Here is a 14,319-nt window from a genome sequence, read left to right as displayed (position 1 = left end):
TTGCCAATTGGTCAAGCACGAAGTTGTGAAAGTTTGTGATATTACCAGCCATACTTGTATGCTTGTCTACCTTGTCCGAGGCCTTTGGAAAACCCTCTCCCAATAATTTGATTTCTTGCCGAATCTTGTTGTCAAGTACCTTTGCCTTGATCTCCTTGCAACTTTTGCTTGCAGTTCTTCAAGATTTTGAAGCCGTTGAAACCATGTGGCCACTGGTAGCATTGCATGTCTCTTGCATGGCCACTGGTAGCATTGCTTGTCTCTTGAAAACGGTATCTCCTCTAGATTCGTCACTTTTGCAATTTCCAGAAACGTGCAGACATAAATAGCTAGTCTGGGCCTTGTTTCACCGTGTTGTACATGACCGAGACATTCCTCAATTTAAGAACTCTTGTTCAGAACACCGGGGGGGGGGGGGGGGGGGGGGGGGGGGGGGAAATTGTGCCTTGAAGAGGCCACATACAGCAAACTGTTCAATAGCGTCTCATATCGATGTCAATTGCGTGACCACAGTGAGGGCTTGCATACCGTTGCATGGCACGGCCCGGATTGCCTTGCCGTGGGACCACCTCAGAAGGGGGGTGTCAAATAGTCACGAAGGGAACCTATGGCACGGGCATGAGCCAGAGCTCGTTTTCTCTTTGGGCCTGGAGAATGGAAGCAAGAGAGCGGGAAGCGGCTTGGGTAAGAGGACTTAAGAGGGCCGCATGGCTTGCAATAACCTGTGGGCTTGCAGAGACCTGCTTGCAGAAAGAGAGCTTACACGTAAGGAAGGCGAAGCCTCAACCTCTCTACAGTCTGCTTCGAAGCTTCTTCTCTCCCTCTCGTCATCTGTAACTGTCGCCATCACCAGATTTAGCTTCCACGCTATTAGTTTTAATACTCAAGCAGCAGAGAAAAAGTGTTTGAAGTTGTCTCCAAGATATCTTAGAGGAGAATAGAATGGGGAGTGCATTGCTATTGAGTTAACATTTTCATAGCAATCCCATTCACGCTTAACATCATTTAATCATTGGAAGAAATTTAGTTCTCTCAAATCACTTTGTTATCATGTGATTAAAACTCTCTATCACATGTGACTGCATAAATTCTTATCTTCTTTTCGTTGAGATGGAGATTAGTTGAGCCACTCAAGCATGAGATTTTCCTTTGAATATTGATTAGAACAGAGCTCTTTAATCAAGCACTCCTACTTATTGATTTTCATAATAATAATAATGAGACAAGAGCTCTAGTTTTTTTCAAGCCAAATTCTGATCTAATGCAACAGAGATAACTTCAATTATTTGCAAGTATTGTACCCATTGAAGAAGGAAATGCTAGCTCTCTACATTCACAATGTCACATGGTGGTATTCGAATTTTCGCATGAGAAACCCATGCTTCAACTGTTATTATGACAAATGCATAAATTATCTTTCGAAAAACCGCTTGCAAGAGGCACTGTCGATAGTGATTTATGAGCATAAAAGAGAGTGAAGAAGCTCCAACTTTAACAAGGCAGAGAGCATTGCATTGGGTTGTTGCTTAGAACCCTGCAACATGTAGTTTCAGCATGCATGCCATCATGCAGATAACACTTTGAATGAAGCAGTAAAGGAACATCTTGCCCGAGCACATTGGTAACCAGCTGAAATCCCAGGTTCGACCCTTCCCTGACACAACGACATACAGAATAATAAGTGATCACATTTACACCTCCATTTGAGCTACAAGTTTCTGTATTCATCTTTGCTTGGCTTCTGGTGTTAGCAGACATGAGAGCACCTTTAGTTGGTTGCCCCATTGTGTCTTTCATGGTTGGTATACATTTCTGTAGCTACAATTGCTACTAGCATTGTTGCCTTTGTAGCTATGCTTTCGCTAGCACTGGCTCTCTAAGAGATCAGCAAAGACGGGACACCTCTTGCAAGGTTGCTCTAAAGTATCAATACAAGCACAAGTGTGCTACGGGATCGATGAAAGCTTTTTGGGGATGGATCTTTCTCTTGGAATTTGATCAGGACGTAAAGGTAATGATCCTGTCGGAGATACCACTTCTACAAAGTGGACATTCTGTGCAGGCTACAGCGCAAGCTTTACACACTGCAAGAAGGGTAAGATGTGTGAGCTCACAACCATAGATAGCCATGGCAGCATAAGTTTTCTTATCCAAAATTCCAACCCCTCAAGAGGCCCACTTGTACAAAGTGATACCCAACAACAACAACACCCAACACATGCTATGCACACTACTCTATTTGCTTGAGAGGCAATGGGTTTGACAAAAGATAACAACAGTAAAAATCACTTCAAGCATGAACACAGAGTGCAACTATTCAAACTTTAGTAGCAAGAGCTTCGTTTCCTTACAGCAAAAGTGTCGGCAAGGTAGCAAAACAGCTGCCGTTGGTGCTTCAAAGCATACTTTACATATATGGCCACTCCTCTCTTCGTCATGGGTTTCCAAGCTGCCCATTATGTCATGTTCCTTCTCTATCTTTTGCTGCATTTTTGCCTGAGCACAACTCATTAAAAACGCGGTGTCAAAGAAGAAGATAACCTATAGAGTTTGTACAACACTAAAGTGTCCCTCAGGTGTCCATATGCCAACATGAATTAAACGCAAAAGATATGCCCACACACATAATGGCCCCAGTACCAAAGATCCAATCAAGCACTCTTACGAGCTCACACATGATTAAAGCAAAAAGCATACCTTAGCTTGGCAAAGTCTGGTTAATGCCTCCACATGAAGGTTCTGGAGATCTTCCAAAGCAGCAACATTGAGACCACTTAGCTCTTCACTCTGCAAATCCGACAAGAAACATATAAATCACCAAGAGAACCCATTTCTTCATCTCACACATGCTAAAGTCCTCATAAAGAAAACTGACCTTGAGTTGAGAAACAATCAGTTCCATCTCTTTGCTTCGTCGGCGTTCCGACTCAAGTCCAGCTTTTAGATCATCCATTATCTTCTCTTTCTCTGTTTTGTTTATCTTCGCATGGCTCACATCAACATTGATATCCTTCTCTGCTGCAGGAATTCGAAAGCCATTGTCTATATCAAACTCATCCTTTTTGTGGACTTCGCGGAAGTTGTCCCCGTTATTGCTCAGTTTTGAAATAAGCATCCACATCCCAGCTAAATCGTTTTCAAGCTCTGCCTCCTTCTGTTTTGCTTCCTCCAATTTCCATTGAAGCCGCACCTCCATGTTCTCCTTGTCAGCAAGAGCAGCTTCTAAACCAGCTTCTCTCTCTGATCTTGCATGAAACTCTCTTTGCAGATCTGAAGAGTACACATAATCAGGTTCTCAAAGCTTTAAGGAACTTGATCAATTCCCTAAATCACATTAGTGAAAGCTTGCTATGAGGGTTAGTGATCCGTTCAAAGGGCTGACGAGTGGGGAGGTTCCTATGGCAATGCACCATGGTGCACGGTGCGTGAAGTAGGACTAGCATGTTTAGGTCGGGGCTCCAGCTGATCGGCCCTTCGAACGGATCACTAACCTTATACTTGCACATCAGACCACTGTTGACAGTTTGAAAAAAGCACCTGAAACAGCGGGCTTGGTTAGGACTCTAGTGCATGCCAAATCTTGAACAGCTGTTAAACCCTTCTGCAGCTTAGCATTCTGATAGGAAAGCTTGGTAACCTCTTCAGCCAGATTCCTCAGCTCCACAGCTGCTGCTGATGCCAATTGTCTAGCATACACTGCCTCATCTGTCAATTTTTGTGCGTGAATTTGCAAGCCAGCCTTTTCTTCCATTAGCTCCATGTTTTCCTGCTTCAGCTTCTCTATCTCGGTGGCCTATTACACCAGCAAACATAAGCTCAGGTCCACTAGCAGAGCCACTTTCTTTCTCCCCATTCCATATAATTTTTGAGTGCTTAAATAACTGTGGCAGAACAGATGTACAATATACATAATGAACAGCCCAGGCTTTAAAATGTTTGGTGTCAGAGCAAGAAAAAGCGATACAAATTCTGTTGAATATAAAAAGAGATAAATAGTACAGGTAAAAGTCAAGACACACTCATAAATGTGTGTGTGTGTGCACGTGCACGCAATCTGCCCCCATGCGAGTGAGCTTCTTTCTCATGCATGTATTTGATTCTATTAGTTAATTCAAAAAGCAAGCTCAAAAAGAGAGGTACGTTCCACTTCGGGTAAAAAGTAAACTACTTTACTTAAAATAGAGTTTGCATGGTTTAAGAGGGGTTTCCTACAAACTAAATAGGCTTCGCTCTTTAATGTGTGCATATGTACAGTTATCACATCCATATTTTAACTACTCAGCATCAAGGATCTCCATTCATACTATTAATCAACTTAGCTAATCTTTAACTTCGAACAAAATAGGGTCAAGGTGTTTCTATACTTAAAACAAGCCTGGAAAATTGAAGTTTGGGGGGTTTGAAACAGGGTGGATTGTTTTGCCTTGTTTCAAGGCTTCGAGCTACGTTTTTTGTTAGTATTCTGGGTTCTCTGCATTCCTCTCTTCAAACCACCTTTGATGTTACTCACAGTGCAGAGAAATCAATGCGCATGAAGCAAAATAGCAACGACATGAAATCCCTTCTTTAAGGCAGCAGCACATATAATCATACATACCTGTGAAATCACTTGTGACTGTAAAGAAGAATCCACAACCACTTTGATAATGCCACCTTTGGGACCATTGCTTCGCAGCTCAAACATGTCGTCATCCAAGCTTCCATCCATATGTTTGAGCTCTACTGGCAAGCCAAGAGAACTTGACCACCCTTCAGATTGTTCGAGTTCTATTAACTCCCCCTCTTTACAGCTACTTACATAGCTTTTTGTTTTCCTCTGACTCCTTTCCATGGTCATAGCTGCAAGCTGTTCTCTCAAGCACCTCGTTACCTCTTGCAGCTCATTATTCTCAGCAATCTTGACCTGAAGTTGCTCTTGTAGAACTCGATTGTCTGCGCTCTTGATCTGATGAGCATTACAAAAAATATCAGTAAAGCAAACTGGAACTCAACACTGCAGCGACGCAATTTTCTCTCGCAGCATTACCTCTAGTTCAAATGTCAACTCATTCAGCTGGTTCATAAGCTTCATCACATTCTGCAAAATGTTAACAATATATTCTCAGACCAAACACTAAAGCATCACGCTCAAAAGGGAGTAGCATGCTCTTAAATAATTTAAACATGCATGCATGTGTATGTGTGTGAGTGAAGACACCTCATAGGGGTAGAGAGAAGCTCAAAGGAAGCCAGTGCATGTGTACATGTATGAGTGAAGACACTTCATAGGGGCAGAGAGAAGCTCAAAGAAAGCCAAAGCATATAAATGAACAATGCCCTAGAAATTAAGTACTTGTCATCCAGTAAATGTTTTGCAGCACTCAATATCCTAAACCAAGCAGTCGAAAAAATACATGCACACTGGGCCACCAGACGCAAGGCCAAATCACCTGAGACATCTCAGATGGATTTGCATTGTGGAAAGCAGCTTCTCCAGCCCCTACAATACGCTTCTCAAGTACGGCTATACGAGACTTCTTTTCTTGAATCTCATCTTTTACCTTTTGAATTTGAACCTTCAGCAAAACAAACCATGAGGCTTGTAAGATTGATTAAGGAATTACAGAAAACTCTTTAATGGATACGAGAGGAGCAAGGGGAACGCTGACAACATCCACCTGCAAGTTACTATCATCAGGGTTGCCGGCTGCTTGCTCCAGCATACGCTTTAATGAGCTAGATCTAAATGCAACTTCGCCTGCAAGCATCTTAATCTGCTCTCTTAGCAAATCCAATTGATCTGCCATGGTCTCTCCTGTCTGTGGAACATGCTTGAGGAATCAAATGCTGCAATTCTAAGAGAACATAATAACAAACTTTCCATTCCGGAACCAAAAAGAAAACCTTTGTGGGATGAAAGGCATAAAACCTTACCGGTACTGGTCTTCGCCCTGTGGCGCTAAAAAGTTCCCCAGCCTGTGTGCCCTGCGATGCATTCTTCACTACAGAATGATCTTTCACCCTACTGCACATAGGCTTCTTCTGTCCTTTCATCTCTGAAAGAGTATCTAGGCTCTTATCCATTGACAATACAGAACCAGAGGAGCTGCTCTGAGAGCGATCAAGCTGTAAACTTACAGCAGAACTTCCCATCAGATTTTCCAACCTTTCAGATCTCTGCAAAAAGCAAAGCTTGCCACTAAAAAGTTCATCCTCCTGAAAGCAGACGTGTAAATGAAAAGCGAGAAAGCATGATGGCATGCTACTGCCTCAGGTGCCAAGACTTGGCTAAAACACTGCTGTGTCAAAAACAAAAATGTTCATACCTCTTCTTCTCCAAAAGAATATCTTCGTCTATGACGTGGTTGCACTTCTGGGACTGGATTTGGCACAGAGCTCTTGCTTGACACAAGAATCAGCTTTGTTAATCTTTGGATGCGCCCTAAAAGAGCTGATTTTGCTTGCTCCTCTTCTTCCAGCCTAGACTGCATCTTAACTTGGCCAGCCTCCAGCTGCAAGAGATATCAAACATGCAAGTTATAAGCACAAACGTTTGTGCCTCCAATCGAATTAATAGTTACAATAAGATTCTAGCTCTCCGCGCACAGACCTGCTGCCGAAGGTTGAGTATATCCTCTTGGCCATCCCCCACACTAAGAACTTGGCCCTTGTCAATCATATCCCTCTTCAACAGATCCAACTCTTCCTTCAAGCTAACAATCTCTTTCTGATACTTCTTTATTAATGACTTCTCATCCATTATCTACATCAAAAGGGTAATGAGTGCATGAGTATGCAGTGAACCTCAAAACTACAATGCTATCCAAAGACAAACAAGCACCAGATACGTGCAAAAGTTATGAGTAAATCTAATAGCAATTATGGAATTAAACAGACAGTACCTTGTTAGACGATGTATGTATCTCCACATGTTTTGCTCTATGAGCAAATTTCAGAGTGTTGTGTGTCTCTTCAAAATAACTTGAAGCTGGTGTAATTGTACAAATAAGCTGCAATACAAAAACGATCCAAACTGTCAGATTGATCACCCTGACAAGTGGGTCTTTTAGGGACGACTAACACAAGGCAAATGTTGCTTACCGAAACACGACCCTGACCACTCAAAGAAGACTGCAAAAGACGAGTCAGTTTTGAGTCGCGGAATGGAACATGTGCTGGTTTTCCATCACTAAGCTTTGCTATCACCTGGTCAAACCAAAATCATGAGTTGCCTATCAACGGCGAAGGTACCAAAGGAGCAGAAAACGAATTCAGCATGTGCTCACAGTTCCCAATGTCAACAAGCTTTTATTGATGTAAGATCCTTCTTTTCTTCTTATACCAGTGGTCTCAGTTTTAGAGCTTTCTGATCCCGCAAGGTCAATTAAGTTCTGCTTGGCACTTTTAGACGTTAGTAAGAGCGAGATGCACACATTGAAGGCAATGCTTATTATAAACAAGCACTAAAATTGAGATCTTTGCACATATGAAACATCTCTTAGGACATCCACAGAGAGCTTACAAGCAATGACAATGTCACATCATCATCATCAACATCCGGAGTGTGTGAGCTACTCTCAATTGTCTGCAAAGCAACAAGTCTTAAGAAATCCCATGACCACATTTTCACAAAAGCAACAAGGAGAACTGTATCATTAAGCAGCCTACCAATGTGAAGATTGTGTGACTTCTACTACTAAAAAGATTGAAATTGTTAGATCCGACATGTCTATGCTCTGAAAAGAAGAAGTGGGGTTTATTAATACAGCATTTAGCAAGATTAAACAGATAACCCCTTTGGCAAACATACCTTCTCCAGCTGCAATCAAGGATAAGGCATGGGCCGGGGACAAGACTACTTCCTCCTTGACGCCTTCTACATAAGTTCCCTTCATAAATAACAGCCTTGTGAGCAGCTAGATCTTTGATTCACACACACACACACACACACACACACACACACACACACACACACAAGCATGAAATGACATAGTCATACTTGGGCGTCTTCTCGAATCCTCAAATTTTGTCTGGTTGGGTTCAGTAAATCGTTAATCACCTGCACATCGTGGGTGTGTTAAGAGCTGCTACTTATTTTGACTCCACCGCATGCTTGAAACTGCTTGGACCAGGTTCTCACCTCATTATATATCTCAAGGTACGACACACGAAGAAGATATTCACGACCTGGAGTCTGCAGAATCCGATCACCATGCATGGCAATCAGGGCTATGTAAACACTGTAAAGGTCACATGCAGTTCCTGGGTCAATCCAGATTTAAGCACACCATATCAAGCAAGAAACTACTTTCATATGTCACTTGACTAATGGAGGAGGAAGATATGACAGTACATCCTGAATGAAACTGAAAACGTCCTTTATTGCTAATGGAATAATCCCTGGAGATTTTTGGTCGCCCTGGAATAAACATCCAAATTCAAAGAGAGAATAAAAAAGCGATATACTGCACAAAATTTTGCAAATTCAAATTTATGCAGCATATAAATAATTGTTTCATTGGTAGAAATATGTGCTCCTGCAAATTTCTACGTGCATGCTAATGTGTGTGTAAGTATGGACACATGCAATAGTGTGGATCGCAGTTACAAGCAAGGAGAAAAAGAACATGACTCACATGCATGGTGTGAGTCTTGCCACTGCTGGTAACTCCATACGCAAAGACTGTACCTGTTAAGCATGAAATGTTAGGATTAGGGTGGATTAGTGAGAGTAGCATTCATGGAGTGTGCGTGCGCGTGCGCGTGCGCGCATGCATATAATCAAAGAGAGAAGATAAGGATCTGAATGTGATTAGGAAGCACTAATTACCCTAAGGCTTTGACACTACTTGTTAGGGTTAGGGTGGATTACTGAGAAAAGCACTCACACACACCATGAATGCTACTCACTAATCCACCCTAACCCTAACAGACAGTCCAATGGAATGTTTGTCAATACAGATAAATTTGCTTGTTTTAATAAAGCTAAAGCTAAAGTAATAAATTTACTGAATCAAGAGTGGTGAGAAGAGAATACCATTGACACCCTGCATTGCACCTCGCACAACCAGCCGTGCAGCTGAATCGTACACTTGTCTGGTTGTCGTTACAGGACCAAACACCTTGTCTGTCAAGAAGAAAGTTGTCTTAAACTCCCAAAACAGATTTTTATTTATTGAAATTTTGCTCCGTGATTGAAACCTGCACAATTGCTGCTCACCAAATGCATAAGCCGTTTGATTGTTATATTCACATCGAACAATTGTGTCACTGTCTGGAAACCAAGCAACTTCATCCCCTTTTTGCATTTCCCTTGTACTGTAAACCAAACCTTGAGCACCTCAACAATGGTGACTGCACACAAGTCCTACCTAACTACCACATTTTTACTACACCACAACTAGTTATGACCAAAATGCAGTAGCTCTTTGATCTCATAGTCCATAATAAACGCCTTACAGAGACCTTAAGGGCTTCAGACCAAAAAAGCAATCCAAACGCGTTCTTTTTAGATGCTCATACACCAAACAAAACCCTTCAATCAACATCCCAAATAACCGTTGATCCTAGGCACAAATGACAGCTTTCACCAGCTATCTTCAGGATTCTTGCTCCATTATACACGTTTAGGTTTATAGCTATCCGGCACTTTGCATAAACTCCATGGCCGGCTGTTCCTCACTACATTGGTAGCCTTTTGACAATTAGCATGAGAAAAGGGCATTGATATCATAAGCATCATAATTTCCCCATTCACCTTAAAATGAAGAAGACCCAGCAGGACCTCGACCAAATCCAGTTTGAGTAAGGTCAATGTAAAAAGCAAAGCTAATAGAGAATTAGGTCCACCTGAATATGGTAGACTACGACTAGTCATCCATTAGCAAATATGGGAACTTCCTAAGTTTAGAATCACTATAACTTGAACATCATGACTCCAAATTTTGAGCTTTCCAATAATAGGTCACATGATATGGTTATGAGAAACGTAAAGACATGTTTACCGGATGCCACCTTTTTTAAAAGCAAACATGGGAATTGAGAGATTTCCAAATTCACTAGTTGAACTTCTAAAGTATCATACAGAGAAAAATTGATCATGTTAAGTTGCAGATACTATGTGTGTTTGAAGGCTGATAGGCAAAGGTGCTGGTATCTCACAATTGCAAATCCAAAGTCTTGGTGCTTTGAAACCATTGAATGTGTTTAAATGCCATACAGTCAAAATTCTTGCTCTGAATGGATATTGGAGTTTTCAGCTTGAGACTGATTTACTGTTTCAAAATTTCTTTTCATTTTTTATTTGTGAATCATCCAAATTACTCCGTCTTGGGAAAGAAGGATGAGGGATGGTTACCTCAATGGCCTGAAACGAATAGTGACTGCGACAGATTCTTTAGGTTTTGCTCCAAAGTCCCCTCTGCCATCAAATGAAGGGGGTACTATGGAGCAAGCAGAGCTAATTGACGAAGTAGAGCTCAATTTACCCATCATCTGGGGAGGGCTGCCACTAGCTCTATTCCCCTTTTGAACTGCTGCGAATGCTCTGTTCACCATCGACTGGCTTTTACTCCCCAAATTCAAAGACTGCGAGGAAGAAGATGAATCTGTCGGCTCCAAAACCTGCGTCAAACCAGGTACATTGCTTCCCTGTTGAGCTGCTGCTGAGGACGACTTGAAAAATCGAAAGGGAGAGTTAGACCTTGGCTTGTTTGAAGATGATGCCGATGAAGAAGCCATAGCTGGGCTTGAAAAAACTTTGCAGGCTAGGCCACATTCATCATGCAAGATAACCGCAAGGTGCCATAACTTATGGCGGGCAGTTGCGCATTCAAATACTAGAGAAAGCTGAGTGCGATCTCAATCGGGAAGGCCCTGACTACCATCAAAGCGAAACTCTGAGGCAAGGAGGGGGGACTGCCCATCATAGCTAGGTGACGAATGGAGTAGCTACAGAGGGGTAGAATGGAAGTGGGTCATGGAGCTCCAGCGAGACGAAGAGAGGGAATGTCTGCCGTAGCGGGATGAAGCTCCGGGGGAGGTAGCTTAAGGAAATTTGGAAGTGAAAATGCGGGTGTGTTATATAAGGGGGTTCAGGTGGAGGAAGAGGAGGAGGAGGAGGGGACTCTGCGGTTGAGCGCGACGTGCAGAGGAGTTGGGTGCCAGCCTAGACGAGAGTGTGTGTGGGTGTATGTGTGTATGAGAGAGAGAGAGAGAGAGAGAGAGGGGGGGGGGGGGGGGGGGGGGGGGGGGGGGGGGGAAGAGAAGATGGCTGGTTATCTCTCCCCGCCCGCCATCCTCTCACAGCGGCATTGCTCTCTCCCGCTAATGAACGTGGCTCGCATAATCGCATTATTTTTGAACCCTCTGCGTATTTCTTAACCTACCTGGCCTGATGCACTCAAGTTTGACCACCCAAACACACTATGCCCGCTCATTATCTTGCCCAATTTTGTGTTAATGCGTGCTCTCATGTCTTGACGCACAGTTGCTCCCATATGTGAAATCCTAGTGACTACTAGGCCTAGAGTCGAGGCATGGAGGGTAACATGAGATGCTTGGATCTCCCTCATCCCAACTTAATTTTCATCGATGGGTAGCTCATATGACTCGCCTTGACAAGGGCATTCAAAGGGAACCCGTTACCCACGCATTGCTTAATAGGAGGTATGCCCAAAGGGCAAAGGCCCTAGTGATGCCTTCCCGTTTTGCTAATGAATATTAGTTATTTCAAATTTTGAAAATTCAAGAAATATCCGATTGGTTGATGGACACATTTATAGAGAGAGAGTACTTGGGAAATTATGGAAAGCTTATAATACTAATGGAGTCGTTGTAGTAATCGGCCTACAAACTAAGGTAGCATGCTAAGGAGGGCAGTCATAATGTGGATGTGGTCTTGTAAACGCTTCAAGATTTCCTCTTGAGTCTTAACTATCCATTAAGGTTTCTTGATGATTTGGCTTCAATCCTCCTCTTTCTTTGTGACTTTGTCTATTGATTAATAATGATAATGTGTCGGTCGTTGATCATCTCAGCCTGTAAGCTAGACTAGTGCGACCTATTGTGCAAGGAAAGGACAAGATCATCAAAGGTCGAATAGTTATAGTACATGAGGTCAACAAGCTGTTGATGAGAGGCACATGGGGAGTTGTAGCATGCAAAAGGAGGTTATACATGCAAGCATGCCTTCTACGGACAGTTGATGATCATCGTTTCACCTACTTAATCATTGCAACCATTGGGCTTGTGCCTAAACCAGCTCCTACAGGTCAAGCCCTTTGCTCCCTCCTCATAAATCATTACTAGCCTCGTCTCTAGCTCTAGGCCTCGTAATCAGATACGACCATGGTAGCATATATACTACGATAGATGCAACTGAAAGCCCACTAAAAAGCTGAAAAATGGGAATTTTGGCAGTGCCATGGAAACCTCTAATCCCCCATAATCATCCTACATGGCGTCCTTTGTTTTAGGGTGGGCATTGCTTCAATGAAGCTTTTGTATGATGCATAGGTGAGATGGTCCTACACACTGTAGAAGCTTACAAGGGGAATGCAATGTTCGGAAAGCATGACAAAGCACAACGGCAAGGATATTGAGCTTTGCGCATGAGGCCTAGTCTTTCACATATGAGCATATATGGGTATGTATTAATGTGCAAAGTCTTAGGTTTAAGGTTTAATAACTTTTTTGGGGCAATAGTCACATTAATGTAAAGGCTGGTTAGAGGCTAGGACTTCTTCATGTTGATCCATAACCCAAGTTCCACAATACAGTCGTCAACGTGAATCTCAAAATCATTTAACCATGCTTTGAAGTTAACAACAATTGATGATCAGAGAAAGTGCTAGTTATTAGCAAGTAGGCTAGATATGAGTTGCATTATTGGATTTTCCATAGAAACGTTGAGATGCACTCCACATGATTCATATCATATGAGTTTTCAAAGTCACTCCTTGAATCCTCTTCCACATTGTTTGAATTTTGTAGGCAAGGAGGGAACAATTCAAGCCAATAACCAATCACTATTGGCAAACGATGAACTAGAGAATCTTGAAATTCTCTTTTTTCTAGCTTTGGGCTCCACTTTCAGCTCACATAATGTTGTAGCACTACATGTTGTTTCCTTCATGATGAGCAAAGAAGAGATCTCTCTACAAGGAATAGGGAGTAATCACCTTCTCATACAAACGATGAACCGGATTGGTGAAAACAATTTTTCATCAATACAGGGTATTTACTACACAAAGGGAGAGTTTGAGTGCCCACGGTATGAAGCTGCATGATTTGCCTTGATACCAATGTGAGGTCAGTAGTCATGCCACCATCCTAGCCATCTTCTTCAAGTTGCTTCCCAATCCCTTCACTTAAACTCGTGCATCTCGAGAATCAGTACCCATTTGTCTTATATATAGGCCAAGTCTATATAAGGATTTTTACCTGCTAGCTCTCCTCTAGGGTGTTCTCTCTCACGAGATATATGTCTTGATACTCACGAAGGTCACATTGTATAGAATTTAGTAGCCAACACCCCCCACCCCCCTTCCTTTTTCGCCAAACACACGTGACTGAGGGGCTTGTAATCTCTTGTTAGTAAGACCCCCTCCTACAATTTGCGCTTTGATATTTGCCCTTGTTGAGGTTTGGGCTCCACCTTTACTTCACCTAATGTTAAGACTACAAAATGTTTGATCCTTGTTGTGCTCATGTCGTGTCTAGTTCCAACACACCCATAAATAGCATCTTTTCTTTCTCTTGTTTTTCGTCCTCTTATGAAACGCTTTCTCCTTTTATTACTCAAATGGGATGAAGGTCTTTTTTATTGAAGAGTCCATTTCTAAAATATCATGGGGGTGCTTTATGGTCCCCTTGGTGTAGGACGAAAGTGCATAGAGAAAACTACTTAGCCTACATATGGATAAATACAAGCAAACGAGAACTACTTTGCTTGAAAAGACTTGCGAGAGAAACGACATTGAGTGCTAGATTGTGTGCATTCATGCATTCAATGGATGGATTCCTTTGATCCTAAGTTATATGCTTGTCAAATGCTAAGAAGACATGGGCATTGGGTACCCTCCATATTGTGTGTGTGTGTGTGTGTGTGTGTGTGAGTGAGTGAGAGAGAGAGCGTGCACACACGCACACACACACATGTGTGTGTGTGTGTGTGATAAAGAGAACATACACACACACCTGTGTGTGTGTATGTATATGCACACACCCGTGTGCATATGTTTATGTATGTATGTATCAATCAATTTTACCTATATAGTATCAGCCCATTATCACCATACCTACCCTCACCAATCTACTAGCAAAGGACCTTTTACTTTG

General features: G+C 42.4%; 1 protein-coding gene across 7 annotated transcripts; it reads right to left on the bottom strand.

Moving 5' to 3' along the window:
* Positions 1–1,282: 1,282 nt before the first annotated feature.
* LOC147438877 (kinesin-like protein KIN-7K, chloroplastic) lies at positions 1,283–11,201 on the bottom strand. Of its 7 annotated transcripts, none has more exons than XM_086484840.1 (26): positions 10,682–11,201; positions 10,337–10,602; positions 9,200–9,297; positions 9,017–9,106; positions 8,616–8,668; positions 8,333–8,398; positions 8,120–8,173; positions 7,979–8,038; positions 7,790–7,868; positions 7,648–7,715; positions 7,502–7,564; positions 7,266–7,370; positions 7,081–7,185; positions 6,882–6,989; positions 6,590–6,742; positions 6,306–6,491; positions 5,914–6,195; positions 5,658–5,798; positions 5,430–5,555; positions 5,027–5,077; positions 4,598–4,945; positions 3,538–3,793; positions 2,876–3,270; positions 2,698–2,787; positions 2,352–2,496; positions 1,283–1,654 (listed from the first exon to the last, which is right to left on the bottom strand). In XM_086484840.1, exons 1-26 carry the CDS (start codon positions 10,754–10,756, stop codon positions 1,527–1,529), a joined length of 3,591 nt encoding a protein of 1,196 aa, XP_086340966.1. In that variant the 5' UTR covers positions 10,757–11,201; the 3' UTR covers positions 1,283–1,526. The 7 variants fall into 7 exon arrangements, 6 of the variants coding, with proteins under 6 accessions (XP_086340966.1, XP_086340963.1, XP_086340964.1 ...); XR_015184529.1 differs by adding an exon at positions 1,767–2,084 and having other exon boundaries at positions 1,520–1,654; positions 10,337–11,201; XM_086484837.1 differs by having other exon boundaries at positions 10,337–11,201.
* Between the last annotated feature and the right edge of the window lie 3,118 nt (positions 11,202–14,319).

This window comes from Adiantum capillus-veneris, chromosome 16 (assembly GCF_014529385.1).
Source record: "Adiantum capillus-veneris isolate H3 chromosome 16, ASM1452938v2, whole genome shotgun sequence".
In the NCBI taxonomy this organism is placed as follows: Eukaryota; Viridiplantae; Streptophyta; class Polypodiopsida; order Polypodiales; family Pteridaceae; genus Adiantum; species Adiantum capillus-veneris.
This window is presented reverse-complemented; position numbering and strand designations above follow the sequence as displayed.

Coding starts and splice junctions, on each gene's coding strand:
- LOC147438877 (XM_086484837.1), bottom strand. CDS start 10,719: ATGGCTTCTTCATCGGCATCATCTTCAAACAAGCCAAGGTCTAACTCT. Junction 7,371..7,501: donor ATGTGACATTGTCATTGCTT/GTAAGCTCTCTG, acceptor AGTGCCAAGCAG/AACTTAATTGACCTTGCGGG. Junction 6,743..6,881: donor TACATACATCGTCTAACAAG/GTACTGTCTGTT, acceptor CTTTTGATGTAG/ATAATGGATGAGAAGTCATT.